The sequence below is a fragment of the Gorilla gorilla genome, chromosome X (assembly GCF_029281585.2).
Source record: "Gorilla gorilla gorilla isolate KB3781 chromosome X, NHGRI_mGorGor1-v2.1_pri, whole genome shotgun sequence".
NCBI lineage: Eukaryota > Metazoa > Chordata > Mammalia > Primates > Hominidae > Gorilla > Gorilla gorilla.
Genome location: NC_073247.2, coordinates 84,306,916 through 84,331,168, shown reverse-complemented (window position 1 = coordinate 84,331,168; position 24,253 = coordinate 84,306,916). Strand labels below are relative to the sequence as shown.

General features: G+C 40.0%; 2 protein-coding genes across 7 annotated transcripts in view; both read left to right on the top strand.

Annotated features, from left to right (window-relative positions):
- The window catches only part of PHKA1 (phosphorylase kinase regulatory subunit alpha 1), a 134,774-nt gene extending 119,189 nt beyond the window's left edge, over window positions 1-15,585 (top strand). Inside the window, exons 28-31 of the mRNA XM_004064391.4 lie at window positions 1,151-1,321; window positions 10,100-10,153; window positions 11,802-12,002; window positions 13,225-15,585. Of these exons, the coding sequence (XP_004064439.1) occupies window positions 1,151-1,321; window positions 10,100-10,153; window positions 11,802-12,002; window positions 13,225-13,398 (600 nt within the window). The 3' untranslated portion in view covers window positions 13,399-15,585. The remainder of the gene's footprint in view (window positions 1-1,150; window positions 1,322-10,099; window positions 10,154-11,801; window positions 12,003-13,224) is intronic.
- Window positions 15,586-21,218: 5,633 nt separating this feature from the next.
- Window positions 21,219-24,253, top strand: part of HDAC8 (histone deacetylase 8) — a 241,477-nt gene continuing 238,442 nt past the window's right edge. For 3 of the 6 annotated variants that reach the window (XM_031005906.3, XM_031005905.3, XM_019019559.4), the window contains exons 1-2: window positions 21,219-21,682; window positions 22,240-22,292. In XM_031005906.3, coding sequence (XP_030861766.2) covers window positions 21,458-21,682; window positions 22,240-22,292 — 278 coding nt within the window. In that variant the 5' untranslated portion in view covers window positions 21,219-21,457. The remainder of the gene's footprint in view (window positions 21,683-22,239; window positions 22,293-24,253) is intronic. The other 3 variants (XR_004068538.3, XM_004064390.4, XM_031005904.3) reach the window with 2 other exon arrangements.

Sequence of the window (24,253 nt, the reverse complement as noted above, 5' to 3'; positions counted from 1 at the left end):
TTTTTCTTGGTCCTTCTATCTAATGATTTGTCTATTTTGTTGATATTTTCATAGGAAAAAATTGGGGATTCATATGCTTTCCCTATTGTGTTTCTAGTCTCTTTCATTTCTTTCCACTCTAATCCTTATTATTTCCTTCCTTCTGCTTGCTTTCAATTTAGTTTGCTCTTCTTTCTTTATTGTCTTCAAATGGAAAGTTTGTTTATTGATTTGAGACATTTATCCTTTCTTTAATATAGGCATTTATAACATAAATTGTTCGTTAAGTGCTGTTTTAGCTGCATCCCATAAGTTTTGCTATGTTGTGCTTTCGTTTTCATTCATTTCATTATTTTCTAATTTTGCTAGTGATTTTTTCCTTAATGCATTTATTATTAAGAAGTGTGTTAATTTCCACATTTGTAAATTTCCTTAATTTCTTTCTATTACTGGCTTCTGTTGTGGTTAGAGAACATACTTGGTATGATTTCAGTTTTAAATTTATTATGGCTCATCTTATGGCCCATGAGGGCAACAAACTAAACCATGGACGAGCTAGAAGTTTAACAGAGATAATCAGGTCAAGAGACAGCTAAGAACGTCCCAAATCATCAGTATTTTTATGGCTTTTCTCATGTATCACCAGATTGCTTTCAAAAAGGATTATACCAGCGTACAGCACTGCTAGCTACATATAAGTCTACTAGCTTCACTATAACCTCTTTGTCTTGGCTGCTTCACTTAATATTTGGTTTATAATTCTGCAGAGTAGGTTTATTGTTCACTATAAAGTTCAAAGACTTGGGCCGGGCGTGGTGGCTCACGCCTGTAATCCCAGCACTTTGGGAGGCCCAGGCGGGCAGATCATGAGGTCAGGAGATCAAGACCATCCTGGCTAACACGGTGAAACCCCGTCTCTACTAAAAATACAAAAAATTAGCCGAGCATGGTGGCGGGCGCCTGTAGTCCTAGCTACTCGGGAGGCTGAGGCAGGAGAATGGCATGAACCCGGGAGGCAGAGCTTGCAGTGAGCCGAGATTGCTCAACGCCACTGCACTCCAGCCTGGGCGACAGAGCAAGACTCCGTCTCAAAAAAAAAAAAAAGTTCAAAGACTTCATCATGGAAACAGAGATAACTTTTGATTTATGTTCTTTCCTCTCCTCTTCCAAGTCACCTGGAACCTCTATGACTCCAAGTAGTGGGTCCTTTCCTAGTGCATATGATCACCAGTCATCTAAAGATAGTCGTCAAGGTCAATGGCAACGCCGAAGAAGGCTGGATGGGGCACTGAATAGAGTTCCAGTTGGATTTTATCAGAAAGTATGGAAAGTTTTGCAGAAGGTGAGCATAATACATTGTTGATGTCTCATTTTTGCCCCTTGAAATTCTCAGTCTCCTTGGCAGAGATATGACATGACTGTAATATAATCACTGCAATTATGTAAAAGTCATAACTCAGATAGACAAAACCAAGAAAACATAAAAATGAAACAGTTGATTTGTTATTGTGGCATTATTAATAATTTAGTCTCTTTCTATTATTGTTGCCATAGTCTTGTTTCTAAATTAGACTTTTAAAATCATCACCTCTCTGCTTCTGGCCATAGTTGGACATTGTGATACACTTGCTGCTAATCAAATGAATTTGTTACTAAAGAGCTAACTTTCTTTGTAGCTGTGGAGGGTTGTAAATGTTATTTGTAGCAACGTGCTATCAGTAGAGTAAAACAAATGTATCAGTAGAGTAAAACCAAGTATCAGTAGAGTAAAACAAATGCAGTACTTGGGGAGTTTGTGTTAGGAGTTATTACCTATATTTTTTCTTAGATGAAAACTACTAAAAAAATGCAAAGTCATAATGATGGTAATAGTTCGGAGACTCTTTGATGTGACCAATATTTATTTTTCTTTTGAAGGCCTATTTGGCCAAAGAAATTTAAGGGCATGCCACACTATTATGGTGGTGACAGTTTTAGAGGGCCAAGAACACTATTATGCTCAGCATAGGTCTCATTCATAGTCTCTTAGGTGCCACTTTCTGCATCACTGGCTTTAATAAGGACCTGAAGATCACTTCATCCAGGACTTAAAACCCTTTAGTTATGTTTTTTCCCCTTTGGGCATGGATATTCTTCCAAGGACAGAATCAGGTGATCTTTTGGAAAGGTAAAAGTTGATTCCTCAGACTATGGGCTCTGGCAATCTTCCTTTAAAGAGTACTGATAACTTGCTTTTTTTGCAGCTAACTTCTATAGCACAATGGTGACAGATATTATTTTATCTCTTCAGTTATGCATGGATTATGGCAATGTTCTATGTGCTCATACAGCAAAGAACAAAACAGACAATAATCTTCATTCTCCTTGAACTTATATTCTACTAGGGAGGAACAAATTATAAATAATAAACAGTAAATAAGCAAAGTATCTAGAATGTTAAAAGATGATAAGTACTGTGGAAAAACAAGAGCAGGGTATGAGTATTTATGAAGGGATGGGATGCTTAGCTAGCAAATGTAGTAACAGTACATGTCCGATAAATGCATGTCTTGATTTCATTTTCAAATTAAGACTTTATGTTCAAAGAAAAGCACTTAAAATTTAAATGAAAATATATTGTTTTAAATCATTCATAAACCAATATCTCTCATATACAACATGCAATGTACAGTAATTAAAATTGGCATTTCTGAAAGCTTTGTTATAAAGATATTTAGAGTTATACCCAGTAACAGATAGTTTTGTTGAATACTGTAATATGGACAATAGCCAGTTCTATAAATGACTTTAAAATTCTAAAAGTATTGGTGTGCTAGGAATGACAAATTTGATTTGTGTGAATACTCTTTAAATTCTGTAAAGGTTTTTTTTTCTTTTTTTTTAATTATACTTTAAGTTCTAGGGTACATGAGCACAATGTGCAAACTCGTTACATAGGTATACATGTGCCATGCTGGCCCACTGCACCCATCAACCCATCATTTACATTAGGTATTTCTCCCAATGCTATCCCTCCCCTCGCCCCCCACCCCACGACAGACCTGGTATGTAATGTTCCCCACCCTGAGACCAAGTGTTCTCATTGTTCAGTTCCCACCTATGAGTGAGAACATGTGGTGTTTGGTTTTCTGTCCTTGTGATAGTTTGCTCAGAATGATGGTTTCCAGCTTCGTCTATGTCCCTGCAAAGGACATGAACTCATGCTTTTTTATGGCTGCATAGTATTCCATGGTATATATGTGCCACATTTTCTTAATCCAGTCTATCATTGATGGGCATTTGCATTGGTCCCAAGTCTTTGCTATTGTGAATAGTGCCACAATAAACATACATGTGCATGTATCTTTATAGTAGCATGATTTATAATACTTTGGGTATATACCTAGTAATGGGGTTGCTGGGTCGAATGGTATTTCTAGCTCTAGATCCTTGAGGAATCACCACACTGTCTTCCACAATGGTTGAACTAGTTTACACTCCAACCAGCAGTGTAAAAGCGTTCCTATTTATCCACATCCTCTCCAGCATTTGTTGTTTCCTGACTTTTTAATGATCACCATTCTAACTGGTGTGAGATGGTATCTCATTGTGGTTTTCATTTGCATTTCTCTGATGACCAGTTATGATGAGCATTTTTTCACATGTCTGTTACCTGCATAAATGTCTTTTGAGAAGTGTCTGTTCATATCCTTTGCCCACTTTTTGATGGGGTTGTTTAATTTTTTCTTGTAAATTTGTTTAAATTCTTTGTAGATTCTGTATATTAGCCCTTTGTCAGATGGGTAGATTGCAAAAATTTTCTCCCATTCTGTAGGTTGCCTGTTCACTCTGATGGTAGTTTCTTTTGCTGTACAGAAGCTCTTTAGTTTAATTAGATCCCATTTGTTTATTTTGGCTTTTGTTGCAATTGCTTTTCGTGTTTTAGTGATGAAGTCCTTGCACATGCCTATTGCCTAGGTTTTCTTCTAGGGCTTTTATGGTTTTAGGTCTAACATTTAAGTCTTTAATCCATCTTGAATTAATTTTTGTATGAGGTGTAAAGAAGGGATCCAGTTTCAGCTTTCTACATATGGCTAGCCAGTTTTCCCAACACCATTGATTAAATAGGGATTCCTTTCCCCATTTCTTGTTTTTGTCAGGTTTGTCAAAGATCAGATGGTTGTAGGTGTGTAGTGTTATTTCTGAGGCCTCTCTTCTGTCCCATTGGTCTATATCTCTGTTTTGGTAGCAGTACCGTGCTGTTTTGGTTACTGTAGCCTTGTAGTATAGTTTGAAGTCAGGTAGCGTGATGCCTCCAGCTTTCTTCTTTTTCTTAGGATTGACTTGGCAATGCGGGCTCTTTTTTGGTTCCATATGAACTTTAAAGTAGTTTTTTTCAAATTCTGTGAAGAAAGTCATTGGTAGCTTGATGGGGATGGCATTGAATCTATAAATTATCTTGAGCAGTATGGCCATTTTCATGATATTGGTTCTTCCTATCCATGAGCATGGAATGTTCTTCCATGTGTTTGTGTCCTCTCTTATTTCCTTGAGCAGTGGTTTGTAGTTCTCCTTGAAGAGGTCCTTCACATCCCTTGTACATTGGATTCCTAGGTATTTTATTCTCTTTGAAGCAATTGTGAATGGGAGTTCACTCATGATTTGGATCTCTGTTTATTATTAGTATATAGGAATGCTTGTGAATTTTGCACATTGATTTTGTATCCTGAGACTTTGCTGAAGTTGCTTATCAGCTTAAGGAGATTTTGGGCTGAGACGATGGGGTTTTCTAAATATACAATCATGTCATGTGCAAACAGGGACAATTTGACCTCCTCTTTTCCTAATTGAATACCCTTTATTTCTTTCTCTTGTCTCATTGCCCTGTCCAGAACTTCCAACACTATGTTGAATAGGAATAGTGAGAGAGGGCATCCCTGTCTTGTGCCAGTTTTCAAAGGCAATGCTTCCAATTTTTGCCCATTCAGTATGATATTGGCTGGGGGTTTGTCTTAAAAAGCTCTTATTATTTTGAGATATGTTCCATCAATACCTAATTTATTGAGAGTTTTTAGCATGAAGGGCTTTTGAATTTTGTTGAAGGCCTTTTCTGCATCTATTGAGATAATCATGTGGTTTTTGTCGATGGTTCTGTTTATGTGATGGATTACTTTTATTGATTTGCATATGTTGAAGCAGCCTTGCATCCCAGGGATGAAGCCGACTCGATCATGGTTGATAAGCTTTTTGATGTGCTACTGGATTCGGTTTGCCAGTATTTTACTGAGGATTTTCCCATTGATGTTCATCAGGGATATTGGTCTAACATTCTCTTTTTTGGTTGTGTCTCTGCCAGGCTTTGGTATCAGGATGATGCTGGCCTCATAAACTGAGTTAGAGAGGATTTCCTCTTTTTCTATTGATTGGAATAGTTTCAGAAGGAATGGTACCAGCTCCTCTCTGTACCTCTGTTAGAATTTGGCTGTGAATCCCTCTGGTCCTGGACTTTTTTTTGGTTGGTAGGCTATTAACTATTGCCTCAATTTCAGAACCTGTTATTGGTCTATTCAGAGATTCAGTTTCTTCCTGGTTTAGTCTTGAGAGGGTGTGTGTGTCCAGGAATTTATCCATTTCTTCTAGATTTTCTAGTTTATTTGCATAGAGGTGTTTATAGTATTCTCTGATGGTATTTTGTATTTCTGTGGGATTGGTGGTGATATCCCCGTTATCATTTTTTATTGTGTCTATTTGATTCTTTTCTTCTTTGTTAGTGTAGCTAGCAGTCTATCAATTTTGTTGATCTTTTCAAAAAACCAGCTCCTGGATTCATTGATCTTTTGAAGGGTTTTTTGTGTCTCTGTCTCCTTCAATTCTGCTCTGATCTTAGTTATTTCTTACCTTCCGCTAGCTTTTGCATTTGTTTGCTCTTGCTTCTCTAGTTCTTTTAATTGTGATGTTAGGGTGTCAATTTTAGATCTTTCCTGCTTTCTCTTGTGGGCATTTAGTGTATAAATTTCCCTCTACACACTGCTTTGAATGTGTCCCAGAGATTCTGGTATGTTGTGTCTTTGTTCTCATTGGTTTCAAAGAACACCTTTATTTCTGCCTTCATTTCGTTATGTACCCGGTATTCATTCAGGAGCAGGTTGTTCAGTTTCCATGTAGTTGTGCAGTATTGAGTTAGTTTATTAATCCTGAGTTCTAATTTGATTGCACTGTGGTCTGAGAGACAGTTTGTTGTGATTTCTGTTCTTTTACATTTGCTGAGAAGTGCTTTACTTCCAACTATGTGGTCAATTTTAGAATAAGTGCCATGTGGTGCTGACAAGAATGTATATTCCGTTGGTTTGGGGTGGAGAGTTCTGTAGATATCTATTAGGTGTGCTTGGTGCAGAGCTGAGTTCAAGTCCTGGATATCCTTGTTAACCTTCTGTCTCGTTGATCTGTCTAATATTGACATGGGGTTTTAAAGTCTGCCATTATTATTGTGTGGGAGTCTGAGTCTCTTTCTAGGTCTCTAAGGACTTGCTTTATGAATCTGAGTGCTCCTGTATTGGGTGCATGTATATTAGGATAGTTAGCTCTTCTTGTTGAATTGATCCCTTTACCGTTATGGAATGGCCTTCTTTGTCTCTTTTGATCTTTGTTGGTTTAAAGTCTGTTTTATCAGATACTAGGATTGCAAATCCTGCTTTTTTTTGCTTTCCATTTGCTTGGGAGATCTTCTTCCATCCCTTTATTTTGAGCCTATGTGTGTCTCTGCACGAGAGATGGGTCTCCTGAATACTGCACACTGATGGGTCTTGACTCTTTATCCAATTTGCCAGTCTGTGTCTTTTAATTGCAGCATTTAGCCCATTCACATTAAGGTTAATATTGTTACGTGTAAATTTGATCCTGTCATTATGATGTTAGCTAGTGATTTTGCTCGTTAGTTAATGCAGTTTCTTCCTAGCATTGATAGTCTTTACAATTTGGCATGTTTTTGCAGTGGCTGGTACCAGTTGTTCCTTTCCATGTTTATTGCTTCCTTCAGGAGCTCTTGTAAGGCAGGCCTTGTGGTGACAGAATCTCTCAGCATTTGCTTGTCTGTAAAGGATTTTATTTCTCCTTCACTTCTGAAGCTTAGTTTGGCTGGATATGAAATTCTGGGTTGAAATTTCTTTTCTTTAAGAATGTTGAATATCGGCCCCCACTCTCTTCTGGCTTGTAGAGTTTCTGCTGAGAGATCAGCTCTTAGTTTGATGGGCTTCCCTTTGTGGGTAACCCACCCTTTCTCTCTGGCTGCCCTTAACATTTTTTTCCTTCATTTCAACCTGGGTGAATCTGACAATTATGTGTCTTGGTGTTGCTGTTTTTGAGAAGTATCTTTGTGTTGTTCTCTTTATTTCCTGAATTTGAATGTTGGCCTGCCTTGCTAGTTTGGGGAAGTTCTCCTGGATAGTATCCTGCAGAGTGTTTTCCAACTTGGTTCCATTCTCCCTGTCACTTTCAGGTACACCAATCAGACGTAGGTTTGGTCTTTTCACATAGTCCCATATTTCTTGGAGGCTTTGTTCGTTTCTTTTTACCCTTTTTTGTCTACACTTCTCTTCTTGCTTTATTTCATTAATTCAGTCTTCAGTCACTGATATCCTTTCTTCCACTTGATTGAGTTGAGTACTGAAGCTTGTGCATGCGTCACGTAGTTCTCGTGTCGTGGTTTGCAGCTCCATCAGGTCACTTAAGGTCTTCTCTACGCTGTTTATTCTAGTTAGCCATTCATCTAATCTTTTTTCAAGGTTTTTACCTTCCTTGTGATGGGTTCAAACATCCTCCTTTAGCTCAGAGAAGTTTGTTGTTACCAACCTTCTGAAGCCTACTTCTCTGTCAGCTTGTCAAAGTCATTCTCCATCCAGCTTTGTTCCGTTGCTGGTGAGGAGCTGCGATCCTTTGGAGGAGAAGAGGCGCTCTGGGTTTTAGAATTTTCAGCTTTTCTGCTCTGGTTTCTCCCCATCTTTATGGTTTTATCTACCTTTGGTCTTTGATGTTGGTGACCTACAGATGGGGTTTTGATGTGGATGTCCTTTCTGTTGATGTTGATGCTATTCCTTTCTGTTTGTTAGTTTTCCTTCTTGCAGTCAGGTCTCTCAGCTGCAGGTCTGTTGGAGTTTGCTGGAGGTCCACTCCAGACCCTCTTTGCCTGGTTATCACCAGCAGAGGCTGCAGAACAGCAAATACTGCTGCCTGATGCTTCCTCTGGAAGCTTCGTCTCAGGGGGCCCCTGCCTGTATGTGGTGTCATTCAGCCCCTAGTAGGAGGTGTCTCCCAGTTAAGCTACACGGGGGTCAGGGACCCACTTGAGGAGGCAGTCTGTCCTTTCTCAGAGCTCAAACACTGTGCTGGGAGAACCACTGCTCTCTTGAGAGCTGTCAGACAGGGACGTTCAAGTCTGCAGAAGTTTCTGCTGCCTTTTGTTCAGCTATGCCCTCCCACCAGAGGTGGAATGTACAGAGGCAACAGGCCTTGCTGAGCTGAGGTAGGCTCCACCCAGTTCGAGCTTCCCAGGCAGCTTTGTTTACCTACTCACGCCTCAGCAATGGCGAACACCCCTCCACCAGCCAGGCTGCTGCCTTGCAGTTCGATCTCAGAGTGCTGCACTAGCAGTGGGCAAGGCTCTGTGGGCATGGGACCTGGTGAGCCAGGCGTGGGATATAATCTCCTGGTGTGCTATTTGCTAAGACCACTGGAAAAGTGCAGTATTTGGGCGGGAGTGTCTCTATTTTCCAAGTACAGTCTGTCACGGCTTCCCTTGGCTAGGAAAGGGAAATCCCCCAACCCCTTGCGCTTCCCGGGTGAGGTGATGCCCCACCCTGTTTTGGCTTGCCCTCCGTGGGCTGCACCCATTGTCCAACCAGTCCTAATGAGATGAACCAGGTACCTCAGTTGGAAATGCAAAAATCACCTGTCTTCTGCATTGATCACACTGGGAGCTGCAGACTGGAGCTGTTCCTATTTGGCCATCTTGGAATGGAGACCCAAGGTTTTTTATAAACATCTTTTTTATTAATCAATCATAACATGGCAAAATTGCACACTTGCCATTTCTGAAAAGTGATCCAAACTCTACATCCACAGATGAAAAATTCTTATAGAATTTTGTGAAAAGCATACATGTTGAGTTAAACAAATTTTATAGCTGTTGGAGTGCCATGAAATTAATACTTGCATTTTGGACTGCTGTAGTTTATACTTTTTATATGTTTCAAATCAGGTGTGCACCATTTGTACTGAGAACACCACAAAATGAAGTATCTAAAATCCCTTGATTTTAATATGTGTTTTGGTTTATTAACAAATGATAGTCATTTCTTACACATTTTTGGAAATTACTTGTATAAGAATATATGCATCTGCTTATGGATACAGTGTGTAAATAAAACTTGTGCTCACCAAACTATCCCAAGGACAGAAAACCAAACACTGCGTGTTCTCACTCATAGGTGGGAATTGAACAATGGGAACACATGGACACAGGAAGGGGAACATCACACCCCGGGGCCTGTTGTGGGGTGGGGGGAGGGGGGAGGGATAGCATTAGGAGATATACCTAATGTAAATGACGAGTTAACGGGTGCAGCACACTCACATGGCACATGTATACACATGTAACAAACCTGCACGTTGTGCACATGTACCCTAAAACTTAAAGTATAATAATAAAAAAAAACAAGTGTTAAAAAAAAGGAAAACTTTTGCTCACTAAAATATAAGTAAATAAATAAATGCATGTCTTGAGTTTTTTCCTATGGCCTAAAATTGTTTTCTAAGGCCTGTTTGTGATGGCCGTGCGACCTAGTATGATATCTTTCCAGATAGTCTCTGAATATTTGGGACTAGTCTATCCCAAAAGATAGAGCTTTCCTACTCATTCCATTTCCCTAAGTAGAGGATGAACCTTAGGTCTCCTATAGTCCAATCCTGCCTCTTGGCACTTAGGAATCACAACCCCATGGCAAGGGCACTTGGACTGCAGAGCCCCTTGCTAGTCTGTGATTACTCAGCATATACCACATGAGGCACACTTAGAAATACAGTGTCTCCTCATAGCCTCCCCGTTGTTTGTCTGTCCTTGGTGATATGGTTTTTTTCTGTTTTGCAGTGTCACGGACTTTCTGTCGAAGGGTTTGTCCTTCCTTCTTCTACCACTAGAGAGGTAAGAGTCTCTTTCTTGCACATTTATGTGACTGATAACTTTTCTGGCTAAAGTATCCCAGTGATCACTTACTTTTCAAAGTGACAGATCTATGCTTTTATAAATCAACTGAACATGAAATGCATTTGAAGAAAAGAGAATTTTTTTAATTGAAAGAATATTATGGAATAAGTATGGATTACTTTATATGAAGACAAATTCTTTTAATGGTTGATTAAGTTAGGCCGGCTTATGTGAGCGTTGTGAGGGTTAGACAAGGCAGAGGGATCAAAATCTATGAATGCATGACTTCTCATGTCTCCCATCCTTCACATTCCCACCTTTCTCTAGTAGGATGTTTGTAGACCATTAGAACATAAACCAGTGGTTGTTAGCTACAACTATATGTTGGGGTAACCTGGGTTCCAATTTCCAATTTAGTGGATTAGAATCTCCAGGGATGGGACGTGAGCATCTATATTTTTTTTAAACTATAGAATGATTCTGATATATAACCATGGTTGGAAAATATTACCATGAACCACAGACATAGATTATCAGATGCTTTTATATTTTCCTTTTTGTCCAAACTACACAGAAATTATAAAAACTAGCTTTTACACAGAGTCAACAAAGGAGCTAGTGTTAGCATGATTGAAGTAGTAAGATTCAATAGTAGAAAGTTCTCAAAAATGCTGGGGTTGTTTCAGATAGCATCTTGGGGGACAGGTACAGAAAGCTAATGTTATGCTTCAGGGCTTCACTATTGCCTACAGGCCTTTTCTCTAATCAAGAATGCCATGTCCCCCATTTGTCTTTTCTCTACCTTTACGCAAGAGTGAAATGTTCATATAATTAATAATACATACCTGAATAGTACCTTTAAGAGTCTTCAAACATTATTTTTACATTTTTAAATTTGGCCTTAAACACCATTATGTAAAATAGGTAAAGAAGGAATTATCATTCCTAATTTATGGATAAGGAAACAAATTTAGAGATTAATTGTCTAAGGTTGTATAACTAGTAACTAACAAAGATAAGACTTGAACCCAAGTCTTTATACTCCAAATCTACATTGCCTCCCTAGAGGATATACTCAATACAAGTTTACTAAAGCATACTTCTCAATCCCCTTCACCCCAAAATAACTTTACATTTCTTAATCCCCTTTTTAATCTAATAGTATATGGATGTTTTACATAATTCTAATTTTTATGTATTATACATACAATTTTAAGTTTTACCTCAGTTTTTCCTTTATTTACAGTGATCAGATTTTAATAAACAGTCATGTAAAAACTCATGAAGTTGCTATGCCATGATATGCCATTCCCATGTTTAGGTTACCTCTAGTTTTACACTTGTGACTAAAGCTACTATAAGTACTCTTCTATATGGAGCTTTCTTCCTCTTTTGAATTACTATCTTAGGATGAACTCTCAGAAATAGGATTATGGGTTAGAGGGCATGGACACTCTTATAGCTCTTGTTATGCGTTGCCAGATTGCCCTCCAAAAAGACTGAAGCAGTTTACTCACTCAGTTATTTTGAAGGGGGCTGAATCAATGCTCATGGCTACAGTGTTTTTACTGCCTTTCAGAGCAGGTGATTGATGTTTCTTGGATGATGGACTCTTAGGAAGTGATTTTCTTTTTCTCTATCACAGATGACTCCAGGTGAGATTAAATTCTCTGTTCATGTGGAGTCTGTCCTGAATCGTGTACCTCAGCCAGAGTACCGCCAGCTGCTGGTTGAAGCCATCCTTGTCCTCACCATGCTGGCAGATATTGAAATTCATAGCATCGGAAGCATCATTGCTGTGGAAAAAATAGTGCATATTGCCAATGACTTGTTCCTTCAAGAACAGGTAGGCAAACCTGTTGTTTTCTCAATAGAGAAATGTTTTTACTCCAACCTGATGACATTCAGAGGTCTTTGAGGAGCCACGGTCACTTTCTTGTGCCCTCTTCCTCATACTTCTTTTCTGGGCCCCCTTTGTAGCGGCTCTGAGCTCTGTTTGCAAAAGAAGTAGGCCGCAGGAAGACCTCTGTCTTTCACCATGTGTTTTTGGTTTGTGTTAGAGGGTAAAGTTGCCTGGAACTCAGGAGGCTTTATGCTTTTCCCTGAAAGGCCCTGAAGCATACCATTAGCATCATATTTCAAATTTCTGATCACAATGCTTTTTGTAGCTTTAAGGACTTAATAAGAAACTATTTGATGGCATATCCTTTCTGAACTATTGAGGAAAAGAGATTTGGTTTTAGTTTTGCTTTGCTTTTGCTATTCACCTATAGGAAAATAAGAAAGTGAAACTTTTATTCCTACATTTTTCTTATTTTCTTAGTAAATCTTCTTCCAGGAAATTATCCACATTCAAAAATACAAACTATTGAAAGTGTCCCAAATGTTGCCTGTATTAACAGTAGGAGCACATAAGTGAAGGACAGGCACTGTTGGCAATAAAAAAATTTTCAAAACATATAATAGGTGTTTTCATTCTGTTAGCCACTGGGAGGAGATGCAAAAGAAAAGTATCCAGGGCTTTCTGAGACGATTCTAATTTTAAAAATTATGGATTGCTGTTAGTCCATGTATCTAAAAATGTGTTCCCTTTTAGGCATAGACCTCTAGCCTCAGAAAACTTAGTCTATTTGAATTAAGTCGCCTTAGAAAGAAATCATGATCAAATGCAGGATAAAAGAATACAAGCTGAAATTAGTAGTACTAGAAGGAGTCAGACCAAAGCTCTACTAGGGTGATTTGTGTTAACATTTGTCTATTAATAGGTATGACTCAATAGATGAATGATTATATTTAACTTTTAGAAATTGATCATAATGGGGAAAATTCTAAACGATTAATAATTTTTAAATAATTTACATGATTTGGGGACCTAGTGAAAAATGCCTGTATACAAACTCATATTCACCCTTTTGTCCATAAACCTATTTCTTCCTGGTTAAACAGTCTAGGGCCCAACTAATTGGTGTTGGGGAGGAGGTTCTGAATTATACTAATCAGGACTTTACTTAGTAGGATTGGTAATTTTTCCTTTCCCCTATGTTCTTCTACCCTTAAAAACCAAACAGAAAACCCTTGGCGCAGATGATACCATGTTGGCAAAGGATCCCGCATCTGGCATCTGTACTCTTCTGTATGACAGTGCACCCAGTGGCAGGTTTGGCACCATGACCTACCTCTCCAAGGCAGCTGCCACCTACGTGCAGGAGTTCCTGCCCCACAGCATCTGTGCCATGCAATGAGGGCTTTGGTTCCTGGCTTCTGGGAGCCTTTTGACAGCTGGTCCCTGCCTCGGTTGATTGTGCGTGGAACTAAAATGTTATTGCCTAATCACTCCAACCCTGCCCCTTTCTGTCCCATCCTTCCCAAGAAGAGAGAACTTTTTCGATAAACTAACTACTGTAGAAGAAGTGAACACTTACCTGGAGGCTCACCTTGCAGAACCAGTGACAATCTTATGAGTATAATGAACACTCAACCAGGCCTGTCATGATTGGCTTTATTTCTTTCATCATTCATAAAAGTTTGCATGTGTTTTTATTCTCTAGATCTGTTACCAACATAGGTTTCTAACTCCTGTTTGGGGAGCAAGTGTTAATAATAACTTATTCCTAAAGCTTGGTTTTTCTTATTTGTGATTTTATTGTGTATATGAGTGGTGGGTACTTTGGGACATTATTTCAAATGAGTAAACTCTAAATTGTTAAATATTTATGCTGCTATAAATTAGAATTACCTATTCTACGTGCCTTTTCTTAGGAAAAGAGAGTACTGGATCATGGTTTTCTTCCTTACTTACAGGTTGCTTCACACTGAGTGATGATTTAAAATTGTTTATATGTAGAATCATTGTCTCTACTGTTGCCCTCTCTGTGTCTGCACACATAATGCCTCTCTCACTTTGGTGAAATATCAAAAAAATGCAAGTACAGCATGCATATTTAAGAATTTCTGAACTAACACTTGAAATCACATTTTATAAAGATTGTTGGTACTCAGAGTTGTATTTGCAGCAGAAAATGCAGAATAACCCAGAAATGGAGCCCGGAGCCCAATTCCAGAGAGGAAGGGAAAGGAGAGACGATGCCTGGACAATGTCTTATACATAGGGAACAGAGAGGGAATCAGAGGTGGCTTAGTTCCCTGAAGACAGCCTTATGCGCTTAATCCCTGCCTTTGAAAAATGGGCCAATACACAGCACAGACAATAATTTGAAGCGTCTGTATTCGGCAAAGATAAATACAGCAGTCCAGTCTATAGGTGCTCTACTTAGCATTCTTTTCATGTGCTCTTGGTCTCTGTCTCACTCACCTACTTTCTACCACATCCAACTCAACTCCCTGACACCCTACCCCCCATCTATTCTTAAACTCTTTCATATATATTTTCACTCCCTAATTCTAGTGTACATATCCCTGTATATCATGGTATCTGTGGGCATATGTCTGTTTCTTATAAAGACACATATTTGTGTGTGTATGTGTGTGTGTGTGTGTGTGTGTGTATAAGCATACATGGGAATTTTTCTGAATGTAAGCAGTTTTGATGTGTCTGTATATCAATCTGTATCTACATTTGATGGACTGAGTAAGAATGTTGCATGTGAGAGAAGAGGTGTGACTGTGGACTCAGATTGACACACACAGATTGGTGGAAGAATAGCTTCAGTCCTCTTCCTTCGTCCCATATGTAGGTAGCCTTGCTTGACAAATGTTTCTCCTAACTCTCCTTCTCCTGAATTGTGCAGAGACTCTGCTAACTTCCCTTTTTGCACTTAGATAACTTCCTACTTCAACCCCCTCCTTTATCTTGGATTTCTAAAGTTTTTCCCCAATAATGGGAATGGTGAGGGTGGGGATGAGAGATTCTCTGAACAATTCTTGCAGAACCAGTGACAATCTTATGAATATAATGAATAAGTAAGCATATAGTAGGGTGATAGAATACAGATAGTAGAAACAAAGAGAGGACAGCAAACCTTTTCAGCACTTCTCTCAGAGCAAATGGAAACACACAGTAAGTAGCTTTCTGACTACATTATTTTCTGGTCACTTTTAAAGAAAGTTTACAACCTGTTCTGAAACTATTTGTCTTTTCACTGGTTGTAAGTGTACCCCAATCTCAGGGAGTATATCTGTAGTGCCACAGGCAAAAGATCCACTCCTTCCCACACTCATTTGCCTGAACTTACTCGAAGGGCTGCATTTCTCTGAGTTTACGAAATTGTGTCATTGTGGTCCCCATACAGTGGTATTTAACTTTTAAAGCAACTTTTAAGAAAACTCGACTTGTATTTTGTTCATTTTAAGTGTGTGGTACTAAAAAGACATGTTAAACTTTTTTTTAAAAAGCACTTATGTTTTGAAAATAGAATAAATAATAAGAATTTCCAATTAAATCATGTCTGGTGCCAATGTGCAAAACTTCACATGTGTTTTTGTGATTGGAGTTTATTTCATGGCTTTATTCTACATACTCTGCTTAATTATACAGTACAGTCAAAGCTCATTCATTGGGTTGAAGTAGAATAATATTAATATATTAATACATATATAGTATATTATACATTTCATAATATGTTAGATAATATATGTAAAGAAATGCAGTTTAATCATTCAAATACATACCCACTCAAACAAGGCTTACTAAATTCAAGCGGGCTTATTGACATCTGTAGGGAACATTTTCTTTTCTTTTCTTTTCTTTTTTTTTTTTTTTAAGACGGAGTCTTGCTCTATCGCCCAGGCTACAGTGCAGTGGGGTGATCTCGGCTCACTGCAACCGCTGCCTCCCGGATTCAAGCGATTCTCCTGTCTCAGCCTCCCGAGTAGCTGGGATTACAGGCATGCACCACCACACCCAGCTAATTTTTTTTGTATTTCTAGTAGAGACGGGGTTTCACCATGTTGGCCAGGCTGGTCTCAAACTCCTGATCTCAGGTGATCCGCCTGCCTCAGCCTCCCAAAGTGCTGGGATTACACTCGTGAGCCACCGCGCCTGGCCTGTAGGGAACATTTTCTGATGAATGAGTAAAACATTTTTACTCAGCCTTTCAATTGTGTACAAATGGTGCTTCTTCCCTAATGAAGGGTATTTTAAAACAACTTGTTTTTCTAAATATTAAAAATATTTGGCAGAATCTTGTTTATACTATTCATTAGCCTTTTCTATAACAGGATTTATCCAGCAAGGATGAACATTGTCTCTACAGTTCCATCCTGGTTAATGAAATTTTACTACATTCTGGGAATCTTACACAACTGGTGGGGCAAAAGTTGTTCTTCACCACAGCTGGCAAAACCTCTGCCATTCCTTTATCTACTTACCAAGTACCTACTGTCTGCACTAATGCAGTGGAGATTATTTTCCACATGTAGTCTTCATTTCCTTTTTATTTATTTATTTTATTTTTTAAAAAATACAGCCATCAATTTTTATTCTTATATTTGGTAGACATTCATTTCCTTTTTAACTTGAGTAACCTCAGGTGTTGGTTTGTCCAGGGCAGCCCCCATTTATGCCTGTTTTACTGGCATAATTATCAATAGCACTGTGTCACTCTCAAAAAATGTCTCAGTTTGAAAGATATGGTCACCCTATATTTAGCAGATGTGTGATTTCTTTTAAGGCTAAGCCAAAAAACCAAGAACTTATTCTCAAACCACTAGTAGTACTTGTGCAGTAGTGGTATGGGGGTAAGGATGACAGTAGGGGGAAACTCCCTTCCCCACCAAATATAGAAATATTTGGCATAATGGCTCTTAAATAACCAATATTTGAGCACATACCAAATGCCATTGTTATATAGGCACTTAGCGTGAGCCATTTTATCTTCACAATTGCCATGTAAGAGAGATACTGCCATCTTACAAGTAAGCTACCTGAGGCACTGAGGGTTTAAGTAAATTGCCCCAAATCAATCATCTAATAAGTGATAGAGCTGAAATTTGAACCCATGCAGTCTGACGCTAGCGATCACATTCTCAACAACGACACTCTCCAAGGAAAATGACATTAAGGGGGTGGTGTGACAAGGGTCAGTTGAAGTGTCACTGGACAGATAGTGAAATGAGCAGAGAAGACTCTGCTCATTCACTGAAGGGTGGTGCCCTTGTAATGTGTTTGCCTACCCTTCTGGGGAAAAGCAGGGGAAAGCACCAAAAAAATATGGCACAGCCCAACCTGAACTTACCGGTTCGAATGTTACTTTTAGCAATAATGATTGAGGAAAGTGAGTCAAGTAACTTGCCCCGGGTCACCACCCTAGCAAGCTTTGAAGCCAAGATTCAACCTACTTCGTCTGACCTCAAGTCCTCCAACTGCAAATAAAGTGCATTGAGAAGGGTTTTCTTCCCAGTTTAAGAAACATATGGGTGTTACGAATGTGGAAAATTGAGGTGAGGGACCTGTGGCATGATTTGTGCTCTTTCTTAACCATGAGCAGGCGTCTAGCCGCCCTTTGAGATTAGCTGCAGGAATAGGTTGCCAATTCCAGAGCATTGTGCAACAATTTATCTTTCTCCATAGCTGAATCATCTTGCCACATTGCATGGGGTACTTGGATAGTGTTTCCAGTTTAGAGCCATTCAGCTATTTGTTACTAGATCAGAAAGGACACATGAAACAATACCTTTTCATGTCATCCAAGAAGAGTCCAGAATTTAGGGTATCAGTTGGCCAGTCTATCTCCTGCCCTCTTTCCGCTGCCTATCCCTGAAGGCCCAGAACAAGTCTCATTTTCTCCTTATGTTGCCAGTCATCATGATCTCACCTTTCAGTCAACTCCTGTAGCTTCTCCTTTCTATAAACATGTGCAGTTTTCTCTTATCTTAAAAAAATTTCTGGGCTCCGACGTCCCCTCAAGCTGTTAGACTACTTCCTTTCACAATCACATTTTTTCAAAGAGGAAGCTACGCTTAACTGTGTTGGCTTCACTTCTTAAACCCCCCACAATCTGGCTTCCTCCCCTACCTCCTGTTTTGTTTTGTTCCATAGGGCACCAGTGAATTTCTAATGACAAAAAGGGGTCTTTGACCATTCCTTGTCTTCTTTCTGACATCTTTTTCTCCTCTAAACTCTTACACACAGGCATTTCCAAAAATGACACTCTTCTTCCTAGCTCAGAGGTCTTCACCAGAGTCTGGGGCAGGCTTTGTGACATGATCTGATTTACTTTTTTTGGAGGTTCACTCTGGTGGCTGCAAAGATAATGGGTTGTAAGGCAGCAAGAATGGAAGCAAAGCCCAGGTTGATACTGCAGAAAGTCTAATCTAAGTGAGAGATAATAGTATCCAGACTAGAGTGGTGGCAGTACAGAGTGAGAGAAGTGAATGTATTTAAGGCACGTCTTGGACATAGAACCGATGGAAATTTCTGATGGACTGGATCTGCAGGTGAAGGAAAGGAAGAAACACAAATAACTCCCAGGTTTCTGACTTAGGCAACTGGATAGATGTTGGTATCTTTACTGAGCTATGAAAGATAGAAAAGGAGTGGAAAGAACTTGGGTGGGGAAATTGGGAGCTTGGTTTTCAAAATGTTGTTGGATATAACTATTAGGCATCCCAGTGGAGAAAGCCACATCCCTTGCCTAGCTCAGCCACTCTTATGACTTCAGTTTTCGTGTGTGTGTGTATCACTGCAATTGTTTAACCCATTAATTTCTGAAACACTTTTCAACACTTTTAAAATCAGAATCTATGTCTATTCTGCCCTACTGTATGAGTTCTTCCTCCCGATTGCCCTCTTTCTTATATTGCTACCTCTAGTCTTTTCTTTACCCAGAGTTTACATTTAAGAGTTTTCAGCAACCCTTTTCCATCTTCCTCCCTCTCACCAATATCCAAGTAATAAAAAAGTCCTGTTGAACCTACCCTGTACATTATATCTCCTTTGTTCCCATTGCCCCCACCCTAGTTTAAAATCATTATCACTTCTTATTTGGACCATTGTGGCACTCTAACTGCCCCTAGCCTTTTAATGACTAATCTTTCCTACACACTGCTGCTATAGAAATCTTTTTTCCTTACTATTTCTGTCTAAATATGTTTTCCTATTTCCCACAGAATGTAGTCTATTCTCTTTAGCCTGGTATTCAATGTTCTTCATGATCTGGCCCTTTTAGCTAAACTCGACTAGAAATTTTCCCTTTTGTGTTACTGTTTATGCTGTTCATTCTAGTCAGCATGCCCTCTCCTGGCTCCCATCTTCACCAAGCAAAATCTTGCCCACCTCCTAAGACCCACTCAAATGCCATCAAAGATGAATTCTAGTTACCATTTATTAAATGCCAGTTATTTAGTACTTAATGCTTATTTATTAAGTAGGCTAAGCACCCTACATTCATTGTCTGACTCTGCATTGCCTTTGGTTTCTTGTGTACTTGCCCCATCTTCTGTATAAGAATGCAAATTCTGGCTGGGCGCGGTGGCTCACGCTTGTAATCCCAGCACTTTGGGAGGCCGAGGCGGGCGGATCACGAGGTCAGGAGATAGAGACCACGGTGAAACCCCGTCTCTACTAAAAATAAAAAAATTAGCTGGGCGTGGTGGCGGGCGCCTGTAGTCCCAGCTACTTGGACAGGCTGAGGCAGGAGAATGGCGTGAACCCGGGAGGCGGAGCTTGCAGCGAGAGGAGATCACACCACGGCACTCCAGCCTGGGCGACAGAACAAGACTCCTCTGTCTCAAAAAAAAAAAAGAATGCAAATTCCTTGAGAGCAGAGATCACATCGTAATTTATCTTTGAATCCTCAGCTGTACTGTACACTTAATATCAGATAAATGTTTGATGAATGAATGACTGCAGAGCTTTTAACTAGTTACTATGGGAAGACATAAATAAAAGAAACATAAGATCTTACATTCTAGTTACAGAGCACATCACCAAAACACCCCCAAGATTTTCAGAATAAGTATTGAAGGGATACAAAATGGAGGGTGAACAAAGTTATATCATAACACAAAGTCATCCTGGACGAATCAAGTTTATATAATAAAGGGAATGTTCAAAGGCTTCAGTGTCAGGCTGACCTAATTTTGAATTCCTACTTATCTGTTTGTTAAGTATGTGATTTTGAATGGTTGTTTCTCTAAACTGCATCTGTAAAATGGGTGTATTGCAACCTCCTTTATAGGACTGTTGCAAGGATGAAATGAGATAATATGTCCAATGTGCATGTCACAATCTTCAATAAATGTTTAAAGTCTAAAAAGCAAGCCAGACTTTAAATATAGTAAGGATATTAGGTTGTCCCAGTGGTGTTAGTCAGTCAGTTTAGGTTGCCATGAGAATTAAGAGCCTGAGCACTGGCCAGCTTGTATCAGATCACAGGGGCCTCCAGGAACCTCCAAATGCTGATGGTAATTCTAAAACCGCCTCAGATAGTCTTAAACTGGACCCTCACACCAAACCTAAAATATTTCCCTAATCTATGTTTAGCTGCAGAAACAAGAGGAGGTAGGAGGAGAAGAGCTGCAGTTTCCAAACACCACTGCTTGCAACCTTCCTACCACATGAATGTTCAAGGAGTTACATTTGACATCATTGCTTGATCGGAATCTACCAAGCAATTTCCACTGCACCAGCCAGTCTCTTGGGAAAGTACTATCAGATTTGCCAGAGTAAATTATTGAGATTGTTAACTCTCATGTGGACATGGATAGTTAATGAAGAAAAGAAATGAACTATAAAATTGCATCACAGAATTTACTGTGTAAACTTTTCAAACCATTTGTGCCATTAAATAGCGCCCCCACCAAAAAAAAAAAAAAAAAAAAAAAAAAAAAAAAAAAAAAAGCCTATCCTTAGGATAGGCAGCTGATGTAGCTGGATGGTGGGGGCTCTAGGTGGGCGCATTCTATCTGTGTTTACATGGTTAAATGGATGAAATGGATGTGTTTACAGATTGAAACAATTCATAAAGAGTTGAGGCTACTTTTTTTTTTTTTTTGGTCTTAGCGCTGAAACTAAAAATCGCGGTTATTTTAGTGTTTAGCCCCGGCTCTTCCGTTGCTCAAACCTCCGGAAACTACATCTCCCAGCATGCTGTGAAACTGGTCTGACTTCATCTCAAATGGCCCCGTAGGGCAACAAGGATGGTTAGTTTTGACCCTACTTATTTGTGCCATAAAGATAATCGATCCTAATTGACAGCTATTTGGACTTTTACATCTGCCAAACCCTTTTCCTTGAACTGTGGTCACTAAATGAGGGGAGTCTGGTCTGGGAAGTCCCATCCATTCCTTCAATAGGATGGGGAGCGGTGATAGTGTCTCCGGCGATCTCAAGAATAGGAGGGAATGTTGACCAGGGAGCACCGCTGCGGCCGATCAGAGGAGCAGGAACTGGAACCCTGGCCGAGTCCGAAAAAAGCCAGATCTGGAAGGTGGCTGCGGAACGGTTTTAAGTGGAAGATGGAGGAGCCGGAGGAACCGGCGGACAGTGGGCAGTCGCTGGTCCCGGTTTATATCTATAGTCCCGAGTATGTCAGTATGTGTGACTCCCTGGCCAAGATCCCCAAACGGGTAAGGGAAGTCGGGATGAAAGACCATGGGCTTTTGGGGTGGGGGTGGGGGTGGGGGTGGGGGTGGGGGCGGTGGACGAAAGAGCGTTAGGAAGCGGAGAGGACACTGGGCTGGGGGAAATCTTCAGAAATTTCGAGTCGCTGTATCAGATACCTAAAGCTGTATCAGAAGGAAGTGTTCTCATATCGTTTCTGAGAGCGCAGCATGTCTCTTCGGGACGTCCAATGGACAGGTAGGAGTGGGGGAGGGGGTACGGAGGAGGGGAGAGGACGCAGTTTCCACTCATAGGGGACCGCTGAAGTCGTGGGAAAACAAGCTGCAGGGGGAAGGTGTTCCATCACCTGCCTAAGGCCCGGTAGCTTTCACCTTAGTGATTTTGATACTTTGTATCTGTATTGTCTAAAGTGTATTGTAACTGTTAACAGAAGGGAAGCCAGTTGAAACAAAGTTAATCCGTTCCTTTGTTCAGGATGGTGAGATTGACGGGGATTTTGCTGAATTAAATTTTTAAGAGACTATTTCTGCTTTTCTTTTTTTTTTTACGCTGATGTTTTTAGGCCAGTATGGTACATTCTTTGATTGAAGCATATGCACTGCATAAGCAAATGAGGTAAGTCGTCTTTCTTGAACATAGCCCTGAAGCTAGGTGTTCGTAGCCTTAATATCCTGCTTCACAGTGGGGCAAGGAAAAGAATGGTCTTTTGAAAAAATTATTTTAGCTTTCTGTGAAAGTATTCACAGTGTTTGTAATCTGCCTGTAATCCCAAGAAAGCTCTTGAAGAATTAAGTAAACTTGGGGGGCCGAGAGCATGGCTCACGCCTGTAATCCCAGCACTTTGGGAGGCCTAGGTGGGTGGATCGCCTGAGGTCAGTAATTTGAGACCAGCCTGCTCAACATGGCAAAACCCCGTCTCTACTAAAAATACAAAAAAATTAGCCGGGCGTGGTAGCGGGCGCCTGTAATCCCAGCTACTCGGGAGGCTGAGGCAGGAGAATCGCTTGAACCCCGGAGGTGAAGGTTGCAGTGAGCCGAGATTGCACCATTGCATTGCAGGCTGGGCAACAAGAGTGAAACTCTGTCTCAAAAAAAAAAGAAAGAAAGAAAGGAAGGAAGGAAAGAAAGGAAAGGAAAGGAAAGGAAGAAGGAAGGAAGGAAGGAAGGAAAGAAAGAAAAAGAAAGAAAGAAAGAAAGAAAGAAAGAAAGAGAAACAAAGAAAGAAAGAAAGAAAAAAGAAAAGAAAACTTGGGACGGGGGAGTGGAAAGTGCAGGAAGCAGTTAAGGTTCATTAGAAATACAGCTCGATTGCTTGGTTAAGTATCCCAGGGGTAGGTGCAGTGCATTGTGGAGATTTTGAGTACATTTGGGTATTAAAACCTGTCTCATACAAAAAGGTGTTCAGCTAGGAGGTGTTCCATTTTTCTTTTGATTTCGTTTCATTCTAAGCCAGATTTGAGGGTGTGAGTTCAACCTAAGACTTTTAGACAACCCACCACCAGCACCAAACTTTAATGGGTGAGGCTGGAGACAGATCAAGACCAAAGAAGGCCGGGCGTGGTGGCTCACGCCTGTAATCCTAGTACTTTGGGAGGCTGAGGCAGGCGGATCATGAGGTCAGGAGATCAAGACCATCCTGGCTAACACGGTGAAACCCTGTCTCTACTAAAAATACAAAAAATTAGCCGGGCGTGGTGGCAGGCGCCTGTAGTCCCAGCTACTCGGGAGGCTGAGGCAGGAGAATGGTGTGAACCCAAGAGGCGGAGCTTGCAGTGAGCCGAGATTGCGTCACTGCACTCCAGCCTGGGTGACAGAGCGAGACTCCGTCTCAAAAAACAAACAAAAAAGACCAAAGAAAACTGCTAAGACTGCGCCAGAACTCAAGAGAGAGCTGTTTCTTCCAAAAACATGAACTTGCTGTTTATTGCCATTTCTGTATTTGATGCCGTTATAAGAGCAAATATAACCCTGCCACATATAGGATTACTTATGACAATTTCTGGCCAAATAGGTGAGTGCCCATACCAGCTAGTGTGCTATGCTTCATTTATCTCCCAGAAGGTAGTGTAATAATAGGCTTTCAGATTTTATCCTTATTATTAACAAAATCATTTTGTACCTTTTAAAGGGAATTTTTAAGCCTTTTTTTTGATGGAGTCTTGCTCTGTCGCGCAGGCTGGAGTGCAGTGGCGCGATCTCGGCTCACTGCAACCTCCGCCTCCCAGGTTCAAGCGATTCTCCTGCCTCAGCCTCCCGAGTAGCTGGGACTACAGGCACGTGTCACCACACCCATTTTAAGCCATTTTTTAACCCTTATGGTTTGGTTAACATAGTAACTATATGCCTTCCATTAAAGTTATTTAACATTTCAAAAAATTATTTTATGACAAACAAGATATCAAAGCAAAGCAAAACTGTCCAGTTTGCTTACTGTTAAATAGGGAGGTTTTCAGTAAGTGTTTTTTAACATTTACCAAAATAAATGGAAGAGTACTAGAAGAGGGAGCTTTTAGGACTGGGAAATATGGTCCAAGATATTACAAAATTTTTATTTTAATGGGTAGATTTTTCACCTC